Source organism: Oryzias latipes, chromosome 7, assembly GCF_053564925.1.
Source record: "Oryzias latipes strain Hd-rR chromosome 7, Olatipes_Hd-rR_3.1".
Lineage (NCBI taxonomy): Eukaryota > Metazoa > Chordata > Actinopteri > Beloniformes > Adrianichthyidae > Oryzias > Oryzias latipes.
The window spans coordinates 19614240-19633498 of record NC_136243.1 but is presented as its reverse complement, the minus strand read 5'-3'; the positions used below and the strand labels follow the sequence as shown (position 1 = coordinate 19633498).

General features: G+C 35.4%; 3 protein-coding genes across 4 annotated transcripts; all 3 read left to right on the top strand.

Moving 5' to 3' along the window:
* The first annotated feature begins 1134 nt into the window (after positions 1 to 1134).
* On the top strand, positions 1135 to 5013 carry abhd6b (abhydrolase domain containing 6, acylglycerol lipase b). 2 transcript variants are annotated; one of them, XM_004070770.5, is made up of 9 exons: positions 1135 to 1248; positions 1387 to 1518; positions 2015 to 2171; positions 2523 to 2636; positions 2721 to 2853; positions 3984 to 4141; positions 4279 to 4333; positions 4415 to 4515; positions 4703 to 5013. In XM_004070770.5, the coding sequence occupies exons 2-9, from the start codon at positions 1394 to 1396 to the stop codon at positions 4880 to 4882; spliced, it is 1023 nt and encodes a 340-aa protein (XP_004070818.1). In that variant the 5' UTR covers positions 1135 to 1248; positions 1387 to 1393; the 3' UTR covers positions 4883 to 5013. The 2 variants fall into 2 exon arrangements, with proteins under 2 accessions (XP_004070818.1, XP_078806650.1); XM_078950524.1 differs by lacking the exon at positions 1135 to 1248 and having other exon boundaries at positions 1270 to 1518.
* A 280-nt stretch (positions 5014 to 5293) lies between these two features.
* kctd6b (potassium channel tetramerization domain containing 6b) lies at positions 5294 to 9464 on the top strand. The gene is made up of 3 exons (XM_004070521.5): positions 5294 to 5600; positions 6991 to 7078; positions 7867 to 9464. The coding sequence occupies exons 2-3, from the start codon at positions 7052 to 7054 to the stop codon at positions 8551 to 8553; spliced, it is 714 nt and encodes a 237-aa protein (XP_004070569.1). The 5' UTR covers positions 5294 to 5600; positions 6991 to 7051; the 3' UTR covers positions 8554 to 9464.
* A 4839-nt stretch (positions 9465 to 14303) lies between these two features.
* Positions 14304 to 18439, top strand: uqcc5 (ubiquinol-cytochrome c reductase complex assembly factor 5). Its single transcript, XM_004070522.4, has 2 exons — positions 14304 to 14555; positions 18085 to 18439. Exons 1-2 carry the CDS (start codon positions 14402 to 14404, stop codon positions 18174 to 18176), a joined length of 246 nt encoding a protein of 81 aa, XP_004070570.1. The 5' UTR covers positions 14304 to 14401; the 3' UTR covers positions 18177 to 18439.
* Positions 18440 to 19259: the final 820 nt, after the last annotated feature.

Sequence of the window (19259 nt, the reverse complement as noted above, 5' to 3'; positions counted from 1 at the left end):
GAAACATGTGAGTAGATTTGAGACAGCCTCTCTGTTTTATTATAAACTCAAATAGGAGAATTCTTCCAATGTCGGCTAAGCATCTTTGCACAGCTTCGGTTTCCATTTTTTCTGCTCTACTTTGTATGTAGGTCATCCTTAATGGACCAGCATTTTTGCAGGATGACAGTTCAGCACTACTGTAGTGTTATCAGGAGCAAATGACTGTTTAAGAAGCAATGAAAACATGCTGAAAAACCTGTGTCAATGAAACCAATAAATAATTATTTTTTGGTGCTTATAAAACTCTTGTGTTCAAGTTTTTCTTAGCATATCTAGTATTTTATGCACTCATATTTGAGATACTGGGGCATCATCAGGGGATCCACTGAATCACCGTCAGTTTGAGACTGTAGTCTGGTCAATTCACTGTCAATGAGCCCCGATTGAGTCTCTAACAAGCCTCTACCGTGCCTTTGAATGAAGTAAAAACAGGAGGATTGGATGTGTCATTTACAGCTGCATCCGAAAGTGCAAAAATTGCTCACAGCTGCTCCTCCAACTGAAGCAGAAGTGGCCTCTCGTTGTCTTTGGATGAGCTAAATCTCTACTGATCTATGCAAAACAGCAAATACCAGCGTGTAGACAGATCAAAGCTTGCCTCTACCATGACACCCAGTGGTAAGTAATGGCTTTCTGGTTGAGCTGGGAAGACAAATTGCAATGATAACAATCCAGTTTGACAAATCATTATCCTTTTACATGATCTTGTTCTAAACTTGTCACTGAAAACGTTTAATATTTATAAACTAATATCCACAGTATTAAAAGCTAACCGTTGTTTTGGGGGCAAGGGTTAAAACATATAAGCATTTAAGCAGTTGACTTTTACTCCAAATCACAAAACATCCATTTTTGTGAATCTTTGCTTGAGTGTATCAGACATTTTAATATGAATAATCCTTTTCCCTGTCAAACACAATGTCTGATCACTGCGTTCACTTTAAAAGTTTGACCGAATGAGTGGCCTGGATTTCTTTCATGGTAGATACCAATCAATAAGTTTTAACCAGAGCAACCATACACCGATTGGGGAAACAGAACTCCCGCATTTCCTTTTTCAGAATACCATTCTTTCTCTTAAACTTGTTTTTTGAACAAAAAAAGAAGAAATCTCTGAGAGTCTTTGTCAAACTAATCAACAAAACCTTTGTTCAAATGCCTGCAAGTGGCTGAAAAAAAACAAAGAAAGGAATTAATTATCTGAAAGTAAGTTTGGACTCTGTTGTATAGATTTAAATGGTTGGTACCTTCTCCACATGGTTTTTAAAGCTTTAGCTTATGTAACTTTTATGTTGTTCTTCTCGTGGTATTGCATGGTAACGGGCATGTTTCATCTATTTCTAGGTCAAATATGGCAGCTGATTTAGACGTGGTTAATCTGTTTGTTATTGCTGGAGGAACACTGGCTATTCCCATTCTGGCTTTTCTGGCCTCCTTCCTTCTCTGGCCATCTGTACTCATAAAAGTCTATTACTGGTAGGTGCAGTAAATGCTCTAGTTATCAATATAGAGGAAATTTCTGCATTTCCTGATGATCTATACTTATAAAAAAATACACTGATTAGATGTATAACCAGCAATTACGCTGCAATATTTTATGATATGTTTTGTATTGGGTAAAATTATATAGTTCAAATATTTTTAGGCACTTTCATTTAAGTTGTTTTCCCAGTTTTAAAAGAAAACTCATGACAATGTCTTGTAGAGATGCAAGATTTTTTTTAATGAATAGCGAGCACCTTGTACATTTTGACAAAGTTGTTTCCTATATTGAAATCTTTTTCCATTTTTCTGTGGGCCCATGTTGTGGTTTTGATCTATATTAAGTACTTTTGTTTGCTATTGTAGAATCTATTGAATAAATAAAAACATTCTTTAATTCAGAACTATTGAAATGGCCCAAATATATATATTATATATATATTTCAAGATAAGTCCTCATATTTAACATGAGGTGTACATATTTGTGTAGGTACTGGAGGAGAACTTTGGGCCTGCAGGTCCGTTATGCAGATTGTGGGGGTTATCGGTTCTGTTACTCCTACAGAGGAAAGCCTGGATTTAGACCTACTATCTTAATGCTTCATGGGTTCTCGGCTCACAAGGACACATGGCTGACTGTCGTCAAGGTAACAATAACTCTGATCTGTGAGTAACATATAAATGAGGCTGTCCAATGAAAAAAATAAAATGGAGCTAACGTTTGCTTAAACTTTTCTGAAAAAGTTAACCCTTTAACTTAAAAGTTACTTTCTGTGATTTTCAGACCAGTTTCTATTTAAAGTGTCTAAAAATGATTTATAAATATTAACCAACAGAATGTTTCTTTTTTTTTCAAAAAAAGTCCAAATTTAAGTTAATTGTACAATACATGTGTTTTCTCAGCATTGGTCTTTACCTTAAAAACATTTGTCTCGTTGAAAGTTACTATTCACTAGAAATAATAACATTTAGAATGTGTAATTCTTGTATTGATCTAGTATCTACCCAAACATCTGCACATCGTGTGCGTGGACATGCCAGGCCACGAAGGAACAACACGCACCAACACTGATGACTATTCTATTCAGGGCCAAGTCAGGAGGATCCATCAGGTATGTTAAAGGAGAATGCTATAAAAAAGAAAAGTTCACATCAGATACTCAAAAGATTCCTTTTCTCTCCCTCAATATTTTCAGTTTGTAGACACCATTCACTTGAACAGGAAACCATTTCATCTGGTTGGAACCGCCATGGGGGGAAATGTTGGAGGCGTTTATGCAGCCTGTTATCCTTCAGAACTCTGCAGCATGACTCTCATTTGTCCAGACGGTCAGTGACTGCATGCGTCTATTTGTGGCACTTTAGTTAAAGGGACATCACCAGAGTCTGCTCAGTCACCTGATCGGGTCTAAACTTCCAAAAGACAAATATTAAATGTCACAGTGACTGTTTGTTTTTAGGCCAAAACACGTGCTTGGCTTGTGTTACAAACTAAAAGCTGATATTGGTTGGCTGTATTTTGCATTCAAAGTATGTATTGTTCTGTTCTACAAACTGTTCAAATTACTTCTCTGACAACAGATGAAATGGTTCAGCACAGAACGGGACAAAGTAAATTGGAATTTGAGTCCATCTGACATACTATACCAATAACGGTTGCATGGGGGGCCATAAGCCTATTTTTTTATGTTTTTGACTTATTTTAGCAACATACTTTTATTGGAATTAATTTAATTTTAGCATCAGAACTATTAGGTTTTCCAAAGAAAAAGTATTTTCACAGTTTAAAATAAACTTTCACAAGAGAGTGTCGAAAACTCTGGAAAACTTTTATGACTGAAACTGAGGGTGAGTGTACGGTATTCCCCGTGTGGCCTTTTTCCTTTTTTTTGGAAACCTGGGACAAATAAATTTTGTTTAAATGTTGCAATGACCAAAATTATATGTGATGTTGTAAAATCAACAAAGTCCCAGCAGAGGCACTCTGAAAGTAAAACTAGGCACATGTTTTCCTGCACGTTTTATGCACATCACAGATATTTTTAGAGAACTACAATGTTTAAAGGGTGTGGCATTCATAAATACAACTACAAAAAACTTCAGAAAAATATATCATTGGTAATCAGAAGGACTAGAACATGGTTTCGTTTTGAAGTGCTGTGTTTAAAAATACCACATCTGAAAAGTTGAAAAAATATACCAGTAGAGTCTTCCTTTACAACCAATTGCATAAATGCTTTTTTCAGGCTTTATTTAAATCTTAGAAATTGTCAGTGCCCCTTGCAAGGCATAATATTTTATTGAGACCATAATTTCATTCCTAATCCATTATTCTTTTGAGATTTACAGTTGTATTTATTTGTACTTTTTTTTTTCTTTTCTACCAAACAGCTTCCAGGTTAATTTCTTGAGGAAAAAAAATGTTCAAACATCAGTTTACAATAGTTTCTCTGCTGCAGGAATTAGACATCCGTGTGAGACCAAGTTTGACAATCACTTACAGGACCTGGAGCACAGCAATTACTCACTGAGCATCCCACTGATCCCGACCACACCGGAGGAGATGGAGGACATGTTCAGACTCTGCTCCCACGTTCGTTTTAGAATTCCTCAACAGGTCAAGTCCACACCTGTAACACAAGTTTCCCTTTGTGTACTATAGACACCAAAAATGGACAATCTACGGGGAAATAAAATCACAAAAATGTTTGCTACATTTAATGGATACTTTAACCTTATTTTTTTATTGTTTAGATTCTTCAAGGATTGGTAGACGTCAGACTGCCTCACAACACGTTTTATGAAGAAGGTGGGATTTGTTGTAAAAAAAATAATTATTACTTTTTTACTAAAATAACATGAAAATAAAAACTTTTTTTCATTTCTGCAGTATTTATGGAGATTGTTAGTGAGAACTCAAGATATGCTTTGCAAGAGCACCTGCATCTCATAAATGCCCCTCTACAAGTGATTTGGGGTAAACAAGATCAGGTAAATATCATGTTCCAATAATAACTTTGTTTGGTTCAATTTAGGTGAGTGTTGTGATGATTTATTTATATATTACTCATTATATATTCATTAAGGTGTACCAATATGTAACATAGAAATGTCAGTTTAAGACAACAGTTGACTTTATTTGTAATGAAATGCCAAAAGAGATTGCCTTTTGGTCCAGGTGGTGGATGTCTCCGGGGCAAGCGTTATTGCAGAGCTGTTGCCTGGCTGCAGGGTAGACCTGCTGGATAACTGTGGTCACTCCGTGGTTATGGAGAAGCCTTGTCGGACAGCCAGACTCATCCTGGAGTTCATTATCTTGCAGCAGAATGCCAGAGGTGGTACCAAGAAATCGTCCTGAATAGAAGATTAAGGGAACAGATCAAATATGTAGCCTATGTGAGGAAGAAGCACAGAAGTAGAGAAAAATATGAAAAATGATTTATTTGTTTTGTGTCTCCAATTTGACTAATAAAGTTGGATTAGATATGATGTGTGGTCTTTTGTTTACCAAAACTTGATCAATCTGCTTTTATGCTGACAATTCAAAAGATATCTGCTTTGAATCTGTAATAGCCCATGTCTACATTTTTATTTTACATTTTATTTTATATTTTCATTTATTTAGGCATTCGCCGTTTTTTATTTTTTTGGTCAATGTTTAAATTTACATAGAAAAATCATCAGTCCTTTATTGTGCCACCATAATGTATTGAGGTGTTTCCCCGCTTTGTTTGGTCATTTTGACGCGTAAAGCGCATGGGTTGGACTTGGAGGAGGAATCCTTGCGCTCCTGATCCCATGCTTGGTAGGCCTGTGAATCTGTGAAGTGCCCTGTCCATGGATGCGTGGATGAAGCAGAGGAGGCTGTAGCTGCAGCAGGACCTCCTCCCTCCTGCTTTCTCCCCCCGTCAGTGTGCGCAGTTCCGCTGCAGCCTGAAGCAGAGTGCAGCTGCCCGGTGAGACAGACCGCAGGCAAGGATCCTATCAGTGGTCATTTGATCCACCGTTACTGGAGAACAGCGGGGGAGTCTTTCTTAGGAGCCATTCAGGAAGGAAAAAAAAAGGCGCTAAAGCTGGTGAGTCTTTGCTTTATTGTCTACCTGGTTGGTTGATTTGTAAACCATCATGAACCTCAGTAGAGACCGCAGCTAACGTTCTTGGATTGCTAGCTGCTAGCATGCTAGTTAAAAGAAAAACCTAGCTGCTAGCTTTCACACTTACACGTATGTTTGATGTCTCAACGTTAGTATTCACGGTTTATTTCACTTTTTTTCTTCAGAATTGTACTTAATGTAAGCTTACAGAGAAGCACACTATTACCTCTAACTAAAAGCTTGTGTTATTTCTTCTGCCGGCTTCTCTCATTTATTTATGCCTGCGCTGCAGTCAATTACACAGTCACTTCGATAATGCCAAATAACCAGGAGTCAAGATTGGCTTTTGTTTTTCAGAAAACAAATAGTTAACTCTCTGTCACTTTAGTCATATATTTAATGCTTTGATTTTGGAGGATTCTATCCATTTTATTTAGAAATGACCAAAACATATGGGAACCTTTATCCTAACTGTAACACGACACTTCTCTTCTTTTTACTGTAGTTTTGTCCGATTAGGATTAGGTTAATGGTTTTCCTGTTTCTTGCTTATCTTGTCTTTTGCAATTTTTTTCATTCTGGCCTAATGATCCCTAGACTAAATCTGGCATGTTTTACATCAGTATTTGTTGTTATTAATACGTATAATAAACTAATGCAGTAAAATATTACTTGGGTTTTGTATATTTATTTTTGTTTTTAAAGCTTTAACACCCCCCCCCCCCCCCCCACACACACACACACAAACACATTAAGCAAAATCAAGCTCACTGGGACATTATTAAAGACCCACTCCAATGAAAAATGCACCTTTAACATGTCCTTTTGGCATCTTTCTGATGATGAAGGGGATATTTAAAGAAAATTAAGCTTAAAATTGCATTTCTGAGTATTTCTTTAATCAAATTTTGGGGAATCAGGAGCAGAAAAAAAACGCATTTTGAAAAAGATCATATTTGTGACAAAGAAAACACAATCGGCCGGCCATAAGCTCCCTGCTCCGCTCCATTCTGATGCATCCACTTGCAGACCATAGACCCATTTACGTCTTGTTTTCCTCGTCTCAGCTGGCATCTGGCTCAAAAAACCTTTTCCAAAATGACACAGGTTTTTATTTGAATTTTCTTTTTTATTTAGGCTAAAAGCAGCATAATAATAATAATAAAAAAACACTAAGAATGCTTTAAAAAAAGATCAAGAGATGATAGGAGTGGAACTTTAATATTGTCTGATTATGTAAGTAGTTATTGCTACAGAAAGCATTACTTGAGTTTTAATGCAAACTTCTCTCCCATTCTGCTGACAAGTTTTCTTAGTGCCTCGTATTAATGTAATTATTTTTCTTGTGCTTGTTTTACTGGTCCAAATAAAGGGAGTCTGTCCTGATCAAGTTCTCTCCCTACTTTGGTTTCAACCTGGTAGAAATTCTACAAATGGATAATGGAGACTGGGGCCATAGGGTAAGACATAGTTGAAAGTCATAATCATTTTGCCTTTCAGTTCATTTGTTTAACCAGAACCGCGTCACAGAAGAACCAGTCTCAGCAAACTCTACAGAACTTCTCTTTGTATTGATTTCTCATTTCCTCTGTTGGGCATCAGATTTAAACATTTACATCCTCACCAACTGATCAGATATGTAGTTGTGTAGTTCTTTTTCATTTTCAGCAGCAGTGGCACATTTTAAAGATATTCATATTGGTCAGAGACATACCGATGGAAGTAAACAAATGCTAGGAATGAGTTATTTAATGCCAATTCCTTATATTCCCCTTATAACCATTTATGCTGCAACGCCGAAGCAACTCTGCAGAAGACCTTACATCAATACTAATTTGGCTGTTTCTCATTCACCTTCATTTGTTCTTGTGGTGGGGTAACCTAGGTTGTTGTTCCACACTGACAACAAACACCACAATGATAAATGAAGCTGACTTTCTGGACTTTCAATACTTTACATTTATTGAAAGTCAAGTCAGAAACTTGCATAGTTTGTGAAAGATATCATTTGGTGTTAATTTCAACATTGTTCATGGTTTTAGATGCATCTTAAACTGTGTACTTTTTACCAAGCTGTGAGTGTTTATAAGATTATCAATTGAATGAAACTATTCTTTCAGTTTGTGTGCCAAAAAGTAGTTGAGCAAACATTAGTTCCTCTCAGATGGAAATAATTTCTAATAAAACGTTTGCTTATACAACACTCCAGTGTGTGAGCTAACAAAACAAACTCTGCTATCCTCTCTAGATGACCACTCCTGTTACCTTGAATGTGGGAGGCCACTTATATACCACCAGTCTATCCACCCTGCAGCGTTATCCAGACTCCATGCTGGGAGCCATGTTTCGGGGGGATTTCCCTACAGCTCGGGACGCTCAGGGAAATTATTTCATTGATCGAGATGGGACACTTTTCAGGTACATCCTGAACTTCCTGAGGACATCTGAGCTTACACTGCCCGTGGACTTCACGGAGACGGACTTGCTGCGGAAAGAGGCTGACTTCTACCAGATCGAACCTTTGATTCAGTGCCTTAATGATCCTAAACCCCTATATCCTCCTGATATCTTCGAGCAGGTGGTGGAGCTTTCTAGCACCCGGAAACTGTCCAAATACTCCAACCCGGTCGCTGTTATCATTACACAGCTAACTATAACAACAAAAGTTCACGCCCTGCTAGAGGGGATTTCGAACAACTTCACCAAGTGGAACAAGCACATGATGGACACCAGAGACTGTCAGGTGTCATTTACATTTGGACCATGTGACTATCATCAAGAGGTTTCACTGCGGGTTCATCTCATGGACTATATAATGAAGCAAGGTTTCACCATCCGGAACACCCGTGTGCACCATATGAGCGAGCGTGCAAATGAGAACACTGTGGAGCATCACTGGACTTTCTGTAGGCCAGCACACAAAGTTGAAGACTGATTTAGTGCATAGTTGTTGTGACATTACTGTTAAATAACATTGTATTAATAAAGTCATGAAAACAAAAAAAAAATGAACGGAAAGGGCAAAACTCTATTCTGTTGCAGTAAAGTCTGATCTTCATATTTCTAATTTTAGAAATGATGGTGCAATACACAAAGCAATAAAATAAAAACAAATTAATTGTGAAATAAGGATTTGGCGCCCTAGTTTTAAAACCACACAACTCAAGTTTTATGCCTCGGGAAACTTAATTCCCAGAAACTAATCTTACGACTAGATGTTCATAATAAAAATGTTTATGAATGATCCATTATTTATTATAAGGAGCCTAGTTGCTTTATGTAGTTTATAGTTCTGTACTCAATTCCAAATAACCCCTGATCTTGATTAAAACAGTCACAGTTGTGGACTTGGAGGTGTTAGTTGTGTACTTTTGCTATGGTAAATATTATACCAGGATTATTTCTGTTCCAATAGACTTGTGCTGAGTAGGATAGGTAATTTAGACCTCTTAACCCATTTGTATGGTACTGATTCTCAATCCCCTAAAAGTTGTTGCATGTGTCTTGTGTATTATGTGTATCTGCTGTGAACGCTTTAGAATGTTCTGCTTAGCTGTCATATCAAAGAGGATGTGTTCCATCCTCCCGGCCAGAATAAATCCAATTGCTGTCTCATTTTATTCATGAAGTTCTTAGTTGTATTTGCCTTTGTGAGCACAAATTTTGTATCCAAGTTGCAGATCTAACACTTAAAGGTTTGTGCGTTTATAAAGTCATTGCAGTTTGGAATCCAAAAAAGAGGAATCAGCTATTATGATAATTTCTCTGAACTGGATGCATTTTTGTAAACCAAAGTTTTTCTTTGTACATAGAAATCATTGAATAAATACGTTTCAGAAAATACAAGTTTGTTTACAGATTCAACAGATTACAGATATTGCGAAAAATTTCATCTTAATTTCAGTGTAGTTAACATATTTGCATTCTTTTGACTTAACGATTAAAAAAATGAAAATTTAAAGCTGGTTTTGGGTTAGTTATTTTAATGTTAAGGCTATTTGACTTATCTTACACACAAAAAATCATTAAAAAAATATTTTATGCCTAGACAGTTTCTAATCTTTTGTTTTTATAGGGAGAAAAAATAATGGCCCAAAAGAATAAATCCCTACATCTGCTTCCAAACAAATATTTAACTGATCTGTTAACAAAGTTACATAGGTAGTTAGTACTTTCTCACAACTCAGTTACAGTGTTGTTAAAAATAAATGAAAATTATCACTGTCCAATTAAATTTCAACTATTAATCGTTGACAAAAGTAAAATTCTGCCATCTTTTTGGGTAAATATTGTTGTTTTTCTCTAATAGCAAAATTGAGCTTGCGTTAAAACAAACTAAATGTACAATATATATTTAAATAAAATAACTTTAAAAATTGTATTCATATATTTACATATTTATTTGAATTTATGTATGTTACATACATTTTTTTTTAATTGAAATATAATCATTACAAAACTCTCGCCGACACAACCACACTATGATGGAAGGCACAGCTCTTCACGAAAAAAAAGTATAAATAGATAAAAAATATAAAAAGCTTTCCGCATAAATTAAAATACAAAATTAAAATGCAATTAACAATCTGGACCCTAGATCTGTAACCATTCTGTAGCAGATTTACAAATGTCATCAATGAAAGGACTTGAGTTGTGAATACATTTTAATGAGGATAAATACAATCTGACTTCATTTTTAAAACACTGGAAATTCAGCCGATCTTTTTTCCACTTTTTCTTATGAATATTATGTTTTCCCAAAATCAGGAGGATGTTCACTAATTTTGTTGTCTCTTACTGTTATAAAACAAAATATCTTTTTCTGTGAATTGTATGATGTTAATTCTTTGACTAAGCCAATGATGAGAATCTTTGGATCACTGGACATGGGAAAAAAACAGGTGTTGTGTTGTTTCTGGGGCTGTATGACAGTAATGGATCAACCTCAAAGCCAAATCTACTCCTCCATGTCTCTGCCCATGGGTAGTAATTGTTCATAATTTTGAACTGCATTTCTTTATTTTTTGGGACCACTTTCCATTTTATGAATTGCACCTGATGTGACAGCTGTCTCAGTTATTTTATATTTACTTTTCTATTTAAGTCATTGTATAATTGACATTTAAAGGATTTGTTTAGGTGTTTATTATCACATTTTTTTCCACTAAGTTTTATTTCTCCTATTACTAAATTTGGTAGTTTAATTTGAACATTGGAAGACAATATTGTATTTTTATTAAATATATCAAAGCAATTGGAATTGCTCTGCAGGTTTTCTGAAATTCTTTGGTTGAGCATTCAATATCATATTTAGTTTTTAGTTAAGTATCTTAACTGAAGAATTTCTCCATTTGAATCAAGAATATCACTTACAAAAAGAATCTTGTGGTCAAACCAATTCTGATGAAACATTGTCTTCCTGTTTGTGGTAATTACTCTATTATTCCACAGGGGGCGACGTGAGGGGTGAAATTGTGACTAAATATCATTTTCCAGTGGAAAAGTATTTGTTTGTGAAATTCTGAAATCTTTATGGGAAGTTTGGAAATTTCAAAGTCACATCTCAGCAAAAAATCTAATCCACCTACTTTTTTGAAGATGTTTTTGGGAATATGAAACCATATTGAGTCAGGGTTAGCCGCAAAGTCTTTTAACCATTTTATTCTAATAGTTTCAACCATTGATACAAAATCAGTCGTATTTATACCTCCCAAATTATATCCCTTAATTCGTTGAAATTTTCTGATGTAACGGGTCTTTTTTCTCCAAATAAATGTATAAATAATTGAGTTTTTTTTTACATTCTTTGGGTTAATGTAGAGAGATTGGCATGGATATATTAATTTTGAAATTCCTTCTGATTTGGAAAACAAATTTCTTCAAGAAATTGTTAAATCTCTGATTAACCAATGATTTAATGATTTTTGCATTTGGTTGTTTTTTTCCATCATGTTTTTTTCTTATCTTTCTTTTTCATCTCTAATTAATTTAATTCCTAAATATTTCACTTCGTGTTTTACTGGGACTGAAAACAAATTTATTTTTCCAGACAAGAGTACAGGGGGAGTAATTCACATTTTTGTAAGTTTATTCAAAGACTAGAAGCTTTTGAGAAAATAGAAATAATTTGCAGGGCTTTCGTTACCATGTTTTTGTCTTTTAGAAAAAATACTGTGTCATCTGCAAACTGGCTGAGGCGGAACTCAAAATCAAAAACTTTAATGCCTTGAAAATTAGGGTTCTTCAGAATTAAGTATGCTAGGAGTTGAGTACATAAAATGAAAATTGTTGGTGATATTGGACATCCGTGCCTTATTCCACGTTTCATTTATTCTGGGTGTTAATTCTGAGTTAACAGTGATGTAACTGTAAATTTCAGTATAGAACATTTTTATAATTGAGCAAATTTTTTTTCCAAATCCAAAATGTTCCAGCGTTTGAAAATAAAAAGTTATGTTCTACAGAATAAAAGGCTTTGAAATAGTCAACAAATAAAATGAGACTTTCTGTTTCTAGCATAGATTGATAATCCATCATGTCCAGAATTAATCTAACATTATTTTGTATGTTTCTTCCTTTTACAAAGGCAGATTGAAAACTATCCACTACTTTGTCTAGAACCAGTTTAATCCTGTTTGCATAAACCAGTGCCAATAATTCATAATCATTACACAGCAGGGTGATAGGCCTCCAATTATGTAATTTTCTCAAGTCGTTATTAAGTTTAGGGAGTAAGGTTATCAGTCCAGTTTTCAGATGGACTTAGGCAACCTTCCTGGATACAATCTCTGAAAGCATTAATCATTAAATGTTTAATGTCCTGCCAGAAAAACTTTAAAAATTCTGCAGTCAGTCCATCTATTCCTGGTGATTTGCCATATGATTAATCATATTTTTCAATGCAATTTCAATTTCTGATATAGTTACATCTTCTTCTAAACTAATTCTATCATCGTCTTCTGTCTTTTGGATGTGTTCTTTAATTTGGGTAAAAAATATGTTGCAATTTTCTTTACAAAAATTTGAGCTACATAAAGTTGAGTAAAATGAAAATATTTCAGATTTTATTTGCTCTTGGTCTTCAATTAACCTTCCATTTGTGTTTATTTTACCTATTTGTTGTTTTGTTTGTCTACATTTTTCTAATCCATAAAATTATGTTGTGTTTTTTCTCCCTCTTCAATCCACTTAGCTCTGGATAAACGCACCATTTGCTTTTTCTGAATAAATCTCATCAAGTTGTTTTTGGAGCATGTTTAACTCTTCCTCTGAAGGATCAGCCTTGTTGCATAAAATATTCACATTTCTGACAATTTCCTTTTGCTTTATTTTTCTATTTTTTTTACAACATTTTTGCCCATTTCACCTGCTATACGTTTGCTTTTGAATTAAAACCATTCCCACTTCTCTTTGTTTGTCATTTCCATTCCCTTGACTTTCAAATATAGAGATTTGATCTCCTTAGTAAATATATCATAAAGTAAAAGTGTATTGTTAAAAAGTGGAGACGGTTCTGCTTCAGTTTTCTACATCTCCAGATATAGGTTGAGAAATAAGCCAATAATCTATTCTTGATCGCTGGTTATTGTTTGACGCACTAATCCAAGTATAGTTTATAGAATTTTTTTTTTATCTCCAGTAATCAAATGTGTTTGGTGACAAACAGAAGTTTCTGATGACATCATTGTGTTCTGATTGTGGTCCTTTGACAGGTAATCTATCAAGCCAGGTGTTTGACGCAATGTTAAAGTCTTCTCCAATACTTATTTTATCTGTTAGATGAGAAATTTTCCATTCCACCAAAATCTTAGCTAAGTTTTTCCAACATATTCTTTTGTGATTTGTTATTGTACCCATATAAAGTCAGCACAATAATGACTTGCTCATTCATTTCAGTAGCTGCTAATAACCAGTGGCCTTCTCTGTCTCCAAGATGCCTAATTAACGTCCCTGAAAACCTGTTAAACAGAATCATGACTCCTGCTGAGTAAAGGACTGGATCTCCTCACTGTTGTTTCCAAAATACTTCATCTGAGTGGGTTTCTTGCAGCAAAATTAGATTTGCCTTAAGTTCTTTACTAAATAAAAAGAGTGCCTTGCGTTTTGTAATATTTTTCAAACCTCTGGTATTTAAAGAAACAAATAAAATAGACATGCGTACTGAGCAGAATAATTAATGTCTATATAAACACTGAGATTTCCTGAAGATGTACATCATGTAGGAATGAAACAGAAGGTCTGTTCAAAACCATAAAACAACATAACTGGACCTTCTTTCCCGATAACTGTAGTTATAAATTTTTTTTAATATAAACTTTGAATTGCACCGCTCTGAAAAAAAAAAACACCTTTAAACTGTTACAAAAAAAGACTTTAAACTGTTACATACATTCTTGGGACATTTCATCGATTTACTAGCTTAAACATTTTTTTGTTTTGTTAATTTTTTTATTTATCCCACAATGGGGAAATTGTTCTCCGCGTTGGAGCATCATTCCCTGGGGGAGCGGTGGGCTGCCGACTGGCCGCGCTACTAGCTTAAACATTTATGTAGCTCATCTACACCGGATGTTACGTCACGACATGTGTGCGTTCGTTATATCCACTTTCATGAAGAAATAGTGGATCATCTGTTGTTTCTGATGGTCTCCGCCCGTCTCATTTCGGCCTTGCCAAAAACGAGCAAACGCTGTGTCACTTTCTCGCATAACAAGCAGAGGACACATAAGAGTCACACGGTGCAGTGAGCGGTTATGCACGGATGTGTATTTTGAAAACAAACTATGTTTTATCGTAGTAAAACCATCAGAGGTTTGCTGGAAATCGTCCCGGGTAAACGGCGCCTGGGAGCGTACAGGTTCCTTCCTATCTTTTTCTGCATCGGAGGAGTCATGGAGTGGATCATGATCAATGTGAGGATAGGAAAGGAGACTTTCTGTAAGTGCAGCCGGAACCCAACCTCTCATACATTGTGTGTTTCAAAAACAACATTTTATGCCGATGTGACATGTCGTCAAATCGCTCATCTTTTTTGTGGGAACGTCGTGTAGTTTGCCTCGTGGTAAATCTGTTAGAGTGCAATTGAGTTCATCTTTGATCATGAACTAAACTAAGAGGTCAGATGAGTTTCCCAGAAAAAACAAATATGAAATCATTTAAATATAATTAATAAAATGAGGAGAGCAACTTTAAATTTATTTTCCTTCACTTGTAAAGAGTAGTTTTTTTTTTACATAAATCCTAGAGTTCTTCTGGTGATCCCCAAATTTTCTTCTTCCTATTGACAAAATGAGCCCCACGATCCTCTATTTTCGGGTAAGACAACACAAAAATATATTTAACAAAGAAATAGTTATTAACAGCTCTATAATGCTAACCTGGTAGTCATCCATGCTGTTCCTGGTTGACTAGATTGGTCCAAATTAGATGAATGATAGTTTTAGCACAGCAAGAAGGAGCCTGCCAATTGATGGGAAGGGATATGTTCCAAACAGCTGATTTTTAGATCAATACTAGTAATTATAATATCACATTTTGTTTGTATGTACCTTTTTTTTTTAATCTTAAGACATCTTAAGAATTGAAAGCCAACCCAAAAAAGGTGAATCTTAAGCCATAATCTAAACACTGGTTGATCGTTTATGGTGCAGAGGTCAGCTCCAGAGGCGAGGGGCAGATCCGCCGAATGCTCTTAATGATGGAGAGATGAGCAGATGGAGGGGACAGGAGAGAACCTGGGGATGATCGTGGGGAGTGAGAGTGTAGATGCAGCTGGAAGAGATCAGAGATAGGGAGGTGCTGAAACGGACTTCGGTGTAGGACAGGAGAGATGTCATCAATGAGATGTGGAGGAGCTTTCGGGATATGAACCAGGATGCAGAGTTTGGAACCATCTGAAGCTTACAGTGGTCAATACGGGATGTGACCAATGCATGGACCAACAGCTGTGGTGGACGGTGCAAGAAATTGTCAAAGTTAATATTGCTTAGGGACAAAAAGAAAAGCTATTAGTGTGATATTACTAATGTGTGAGGATTAGGTGTAGATGTTTGGGGTCAGAAGACAAGTTCTAGCTTAGCACAGATAGATGCAAACGTAGAGCTTTTCAAAAATCATGTCCCAATATGAAAGATCAGGAAACACAACATTGATTCAGACTGTTAAAAATCACAGATGACACAAAGAAAAGCAGGAACAATCACACTAAACACATTCTTGACAAACGAACCTAAAAAAACTTCAAGTACAGCTGTGGCCAAAAGTTCAAATATTAGTATATGCAAATTGCTATTATAAACACTTAAGCAGGAACTTTTCCAATTTCCAATATTTATGTAATTCCCAAAAACTTTAGCCACTACTGTAGGCTTAATGGATAGCTGTTGCTTCAATAAATATATTTTTGAATACAATTACAGCCACAAAAAGCCTTTAGGAGCCACTGCTTACTGTAATTTATAGTATTTTGCATCACATTTTGAAAAATCCTGATGCAAAGGAATGTGAGCAATCACTTATTGTTTCTTTTGCAAATAAAATGATTATTAAAAAGGGAAAAATGATTATTATCTGCTGAAGCCTGAAAGTCCTTGTGCTTTAAAAACACGGCTGTAGGACACAAAATCACAAAAAAAAGAAGATTCAAAAAGGGCAGTGTAAGCCAAAAAGGGTTTTATTTCCACTGAAAACTTGTTTGGCATTATTCTAGTTGTGCTTGTGTGCTGCTATGGGAGAAATAAAAGGGCTCTAAATCCTCTTGTGATTTAAAACAAACAAACAAATAAATGAATAATTCAACCACAGGCTTAATCCTGTTATTTCCTCTGGCACAAACCGATTGTTTTGTATGTTTTAGCCCCCCAAAAAAGGACCACTTTTATTCCTCATTTGATTAACTTGGTTTGGTTATGAACTAGATTTATGAAAATTTTCTGCACACTGTACCTAAAAGGGTCATCATCATTTACTGCAGCCTAATGAATACGAGTTTTGTGGGGGGAAAAAAGACAAACAGATTTTTAAAAAAGTGCGTGTGCAGAAAAGCCACAAAGCCATTGTGTTACTGAGCCCTGAGAATGCAAGGTACATTCAGCTTCTGCTTTTGATTTTTTCAGTGGAAACCTAAAATGTCTGCTGTAAAGGATGCTAACTTTTATGCTGCTCTGCATGTTTTGGTGATGTGGCCAAAGATTATCCTCTAGAAACTTCTGGTTTAAACAGTTGTGCTGTGTAAACATTGTAATATGTCAAAATGTTTAGTAAATAACGGAAAAAAATGTTGCTCCTAAAGCATAAAATGACTTTTAAATTAATTATTTTATTTGGGGGAATTACTGAAATGTGTTTTTATTTTTTAGCACTTTTACTACTTGAATTTGGTATTACTTTGTTTAAAAAAATACTACAGTACTGTGTCTATCTAATGGTGAACTCTGCAAAAAGCTTCAGTGAGAAACAGTTCAAATCAGTTTGAAGATGTATATTTACCAAATTGCATTAAAATAATTTTTTAAAAATAAGAGCACTCCTTTTTTATAGAAAGATAGATAGATAGATAGATAGATAGATAGATAGATAGATAGATAGATAGATAGATAGATAGATATGCATTTATTGTCTCTGTCCACATTAACAGTGAGATTATCGGCTGTCATCATATCTGCAAAAAAAAATAATACATACAAAATACAAACAGGTATGTGCATATGGTGATTAAGTAAAACATTTATATTACAGATAAAAAAATAATTAAGAGAACAAAAGCCATTTTGACAATGAGGTAAAAGATACATACATAAATAAACAAATACATATTTCCATTTATATACATATACACGGAACGTTTTGTAAAAAAATAAAATAAAACACTCATTTGTTGGGGACCTTTTGTTTGAATAGGCTTGATTTATGACTGAATGACTCCTCTGCATTTTGGTGTCAGTGTTTACTGAAGGATTCCTCCCAGAAACCAGTGTTGTCAAAGACCCCAACAGAAGTTAGCCTGTAAACCATGAACATGGTTTAGAAGGGTCAAGGTTGGTTATTAAGAAATGGGAATATATGCTATTGTCAGGCAGGCAAATTGTGGATTCCATGTCTTCCAGGTGAAAGATGAAATTCTTCTTGTGTGTCACCAGATTTCAGTTCAAGAGTCTGTATCTCTGATGGCATAATCTTAGAGCAAATACTTTTCGTCTTTCTGTGAAAGCTATGTGTATTTCTTGAGGAGAATTCAAGAATCTCATAGTACTGTCCAGAAAAGTTGCAGTTGTGTCATAAATTAGTGACCCGCATCAGGCAATACGTTTGAAATGAGCTTATATCATCCATTATTTGTTGAAGCTCTCAACTCTGATTGCTCTTAAGGTTGCTTATACTATTTATATTCTTTAGATTGTGTTGTGTTTTTATATATCGATGAAGAATAAAGGCATATCAGACAAACAATGTTGTTGTTTTCTTCTAGATGACGTCTACCGCAGAAAACGATCAGAACGGGAGTACCAGCAGAGGATAGCAGATGGTTTGGTAGTTCTTGACCAACCTGCAGCCAAGTGAAGGATTGTGGGACTTCACAGACGTCTGCTAAGGACGCACCGTCGAACTTCTCCCGCTTTGGCTGCTTTCAACAACTGTATCACGTGTCTGAACCTGTTTGAAAATTTAATGAGTGAAAGAATGGCTGCTTTGAATATTGATATGGCTGGTTAAAGAAGAACAAGCAGTGCTCCCTGACGACTTTGCACTGATGCTTCCAATCACAAATGGTGCATCCCACCTGCCATGTCATGTAAAAAATAAAGCCTATATATATATATGTAGATATTTGTTTTTTTATTCTGCAAAATTTGAAACTATACAGTCAAAATAGAATGAAATGTGTTTTTCCGTTTTGCTTAACATATTTTTGTTCATTTTCTCCACCCCTGCTTAAGGTCTACCTGAACTTTTTCACAGCTTTTATTATTATGTTGGTTGTTCCATCAAACCAATTCCCGCAGAAACTTCTATTCAGGTGGAATGCGGAGCTCTGGATATGGTGGCGATGTTGTCAGTCAGTCTCTGGAAGAACAGACGGCCACTGTCTGGAACTGAAGACGCGCAGCAACATGATTTCTGTTATTTCTAACATTCCTCGTCAGTCAGTGTCCCCCCTCACCTGTACAGGATTTGGCTTCCTCTGAGGGTGGTAAGACTCATGGGTCAGCCCGATTTCTGAAAGGCTAAGCTCCTCGGGGTGTGGAGGGGAGGTTGCTAAAGATTTGGCCTCACTTCTCTCTATTTAAATGAAACTTAAAGCTTGAAAATAAATAAAAAGCCTAAAAAATTAAACGTTTTTATTAGTAAAAGATCTAATTTATCCAGGTGACGTATTCTTGAAGTTGAGTCACGGCAAGATTTTAAATTCAGATGCTGTGACTCAATGTCAAGATGAATACTCTTGGCCGAGTCGATTTTGCTTTTTTATGATTTTGGTTTAAAAGAGAAATCAAAAGTGATACTTCATTTTCTAATTAGTAGAATAAATCATAATTGGAGAACCCTACTGCCCTCATTAAATCAAATGTCACACAAAAAACAAACACAAGTCTTTTTCTTCCAATTCCATACAATGTTCTTAATAGATAGATAGATGACTTT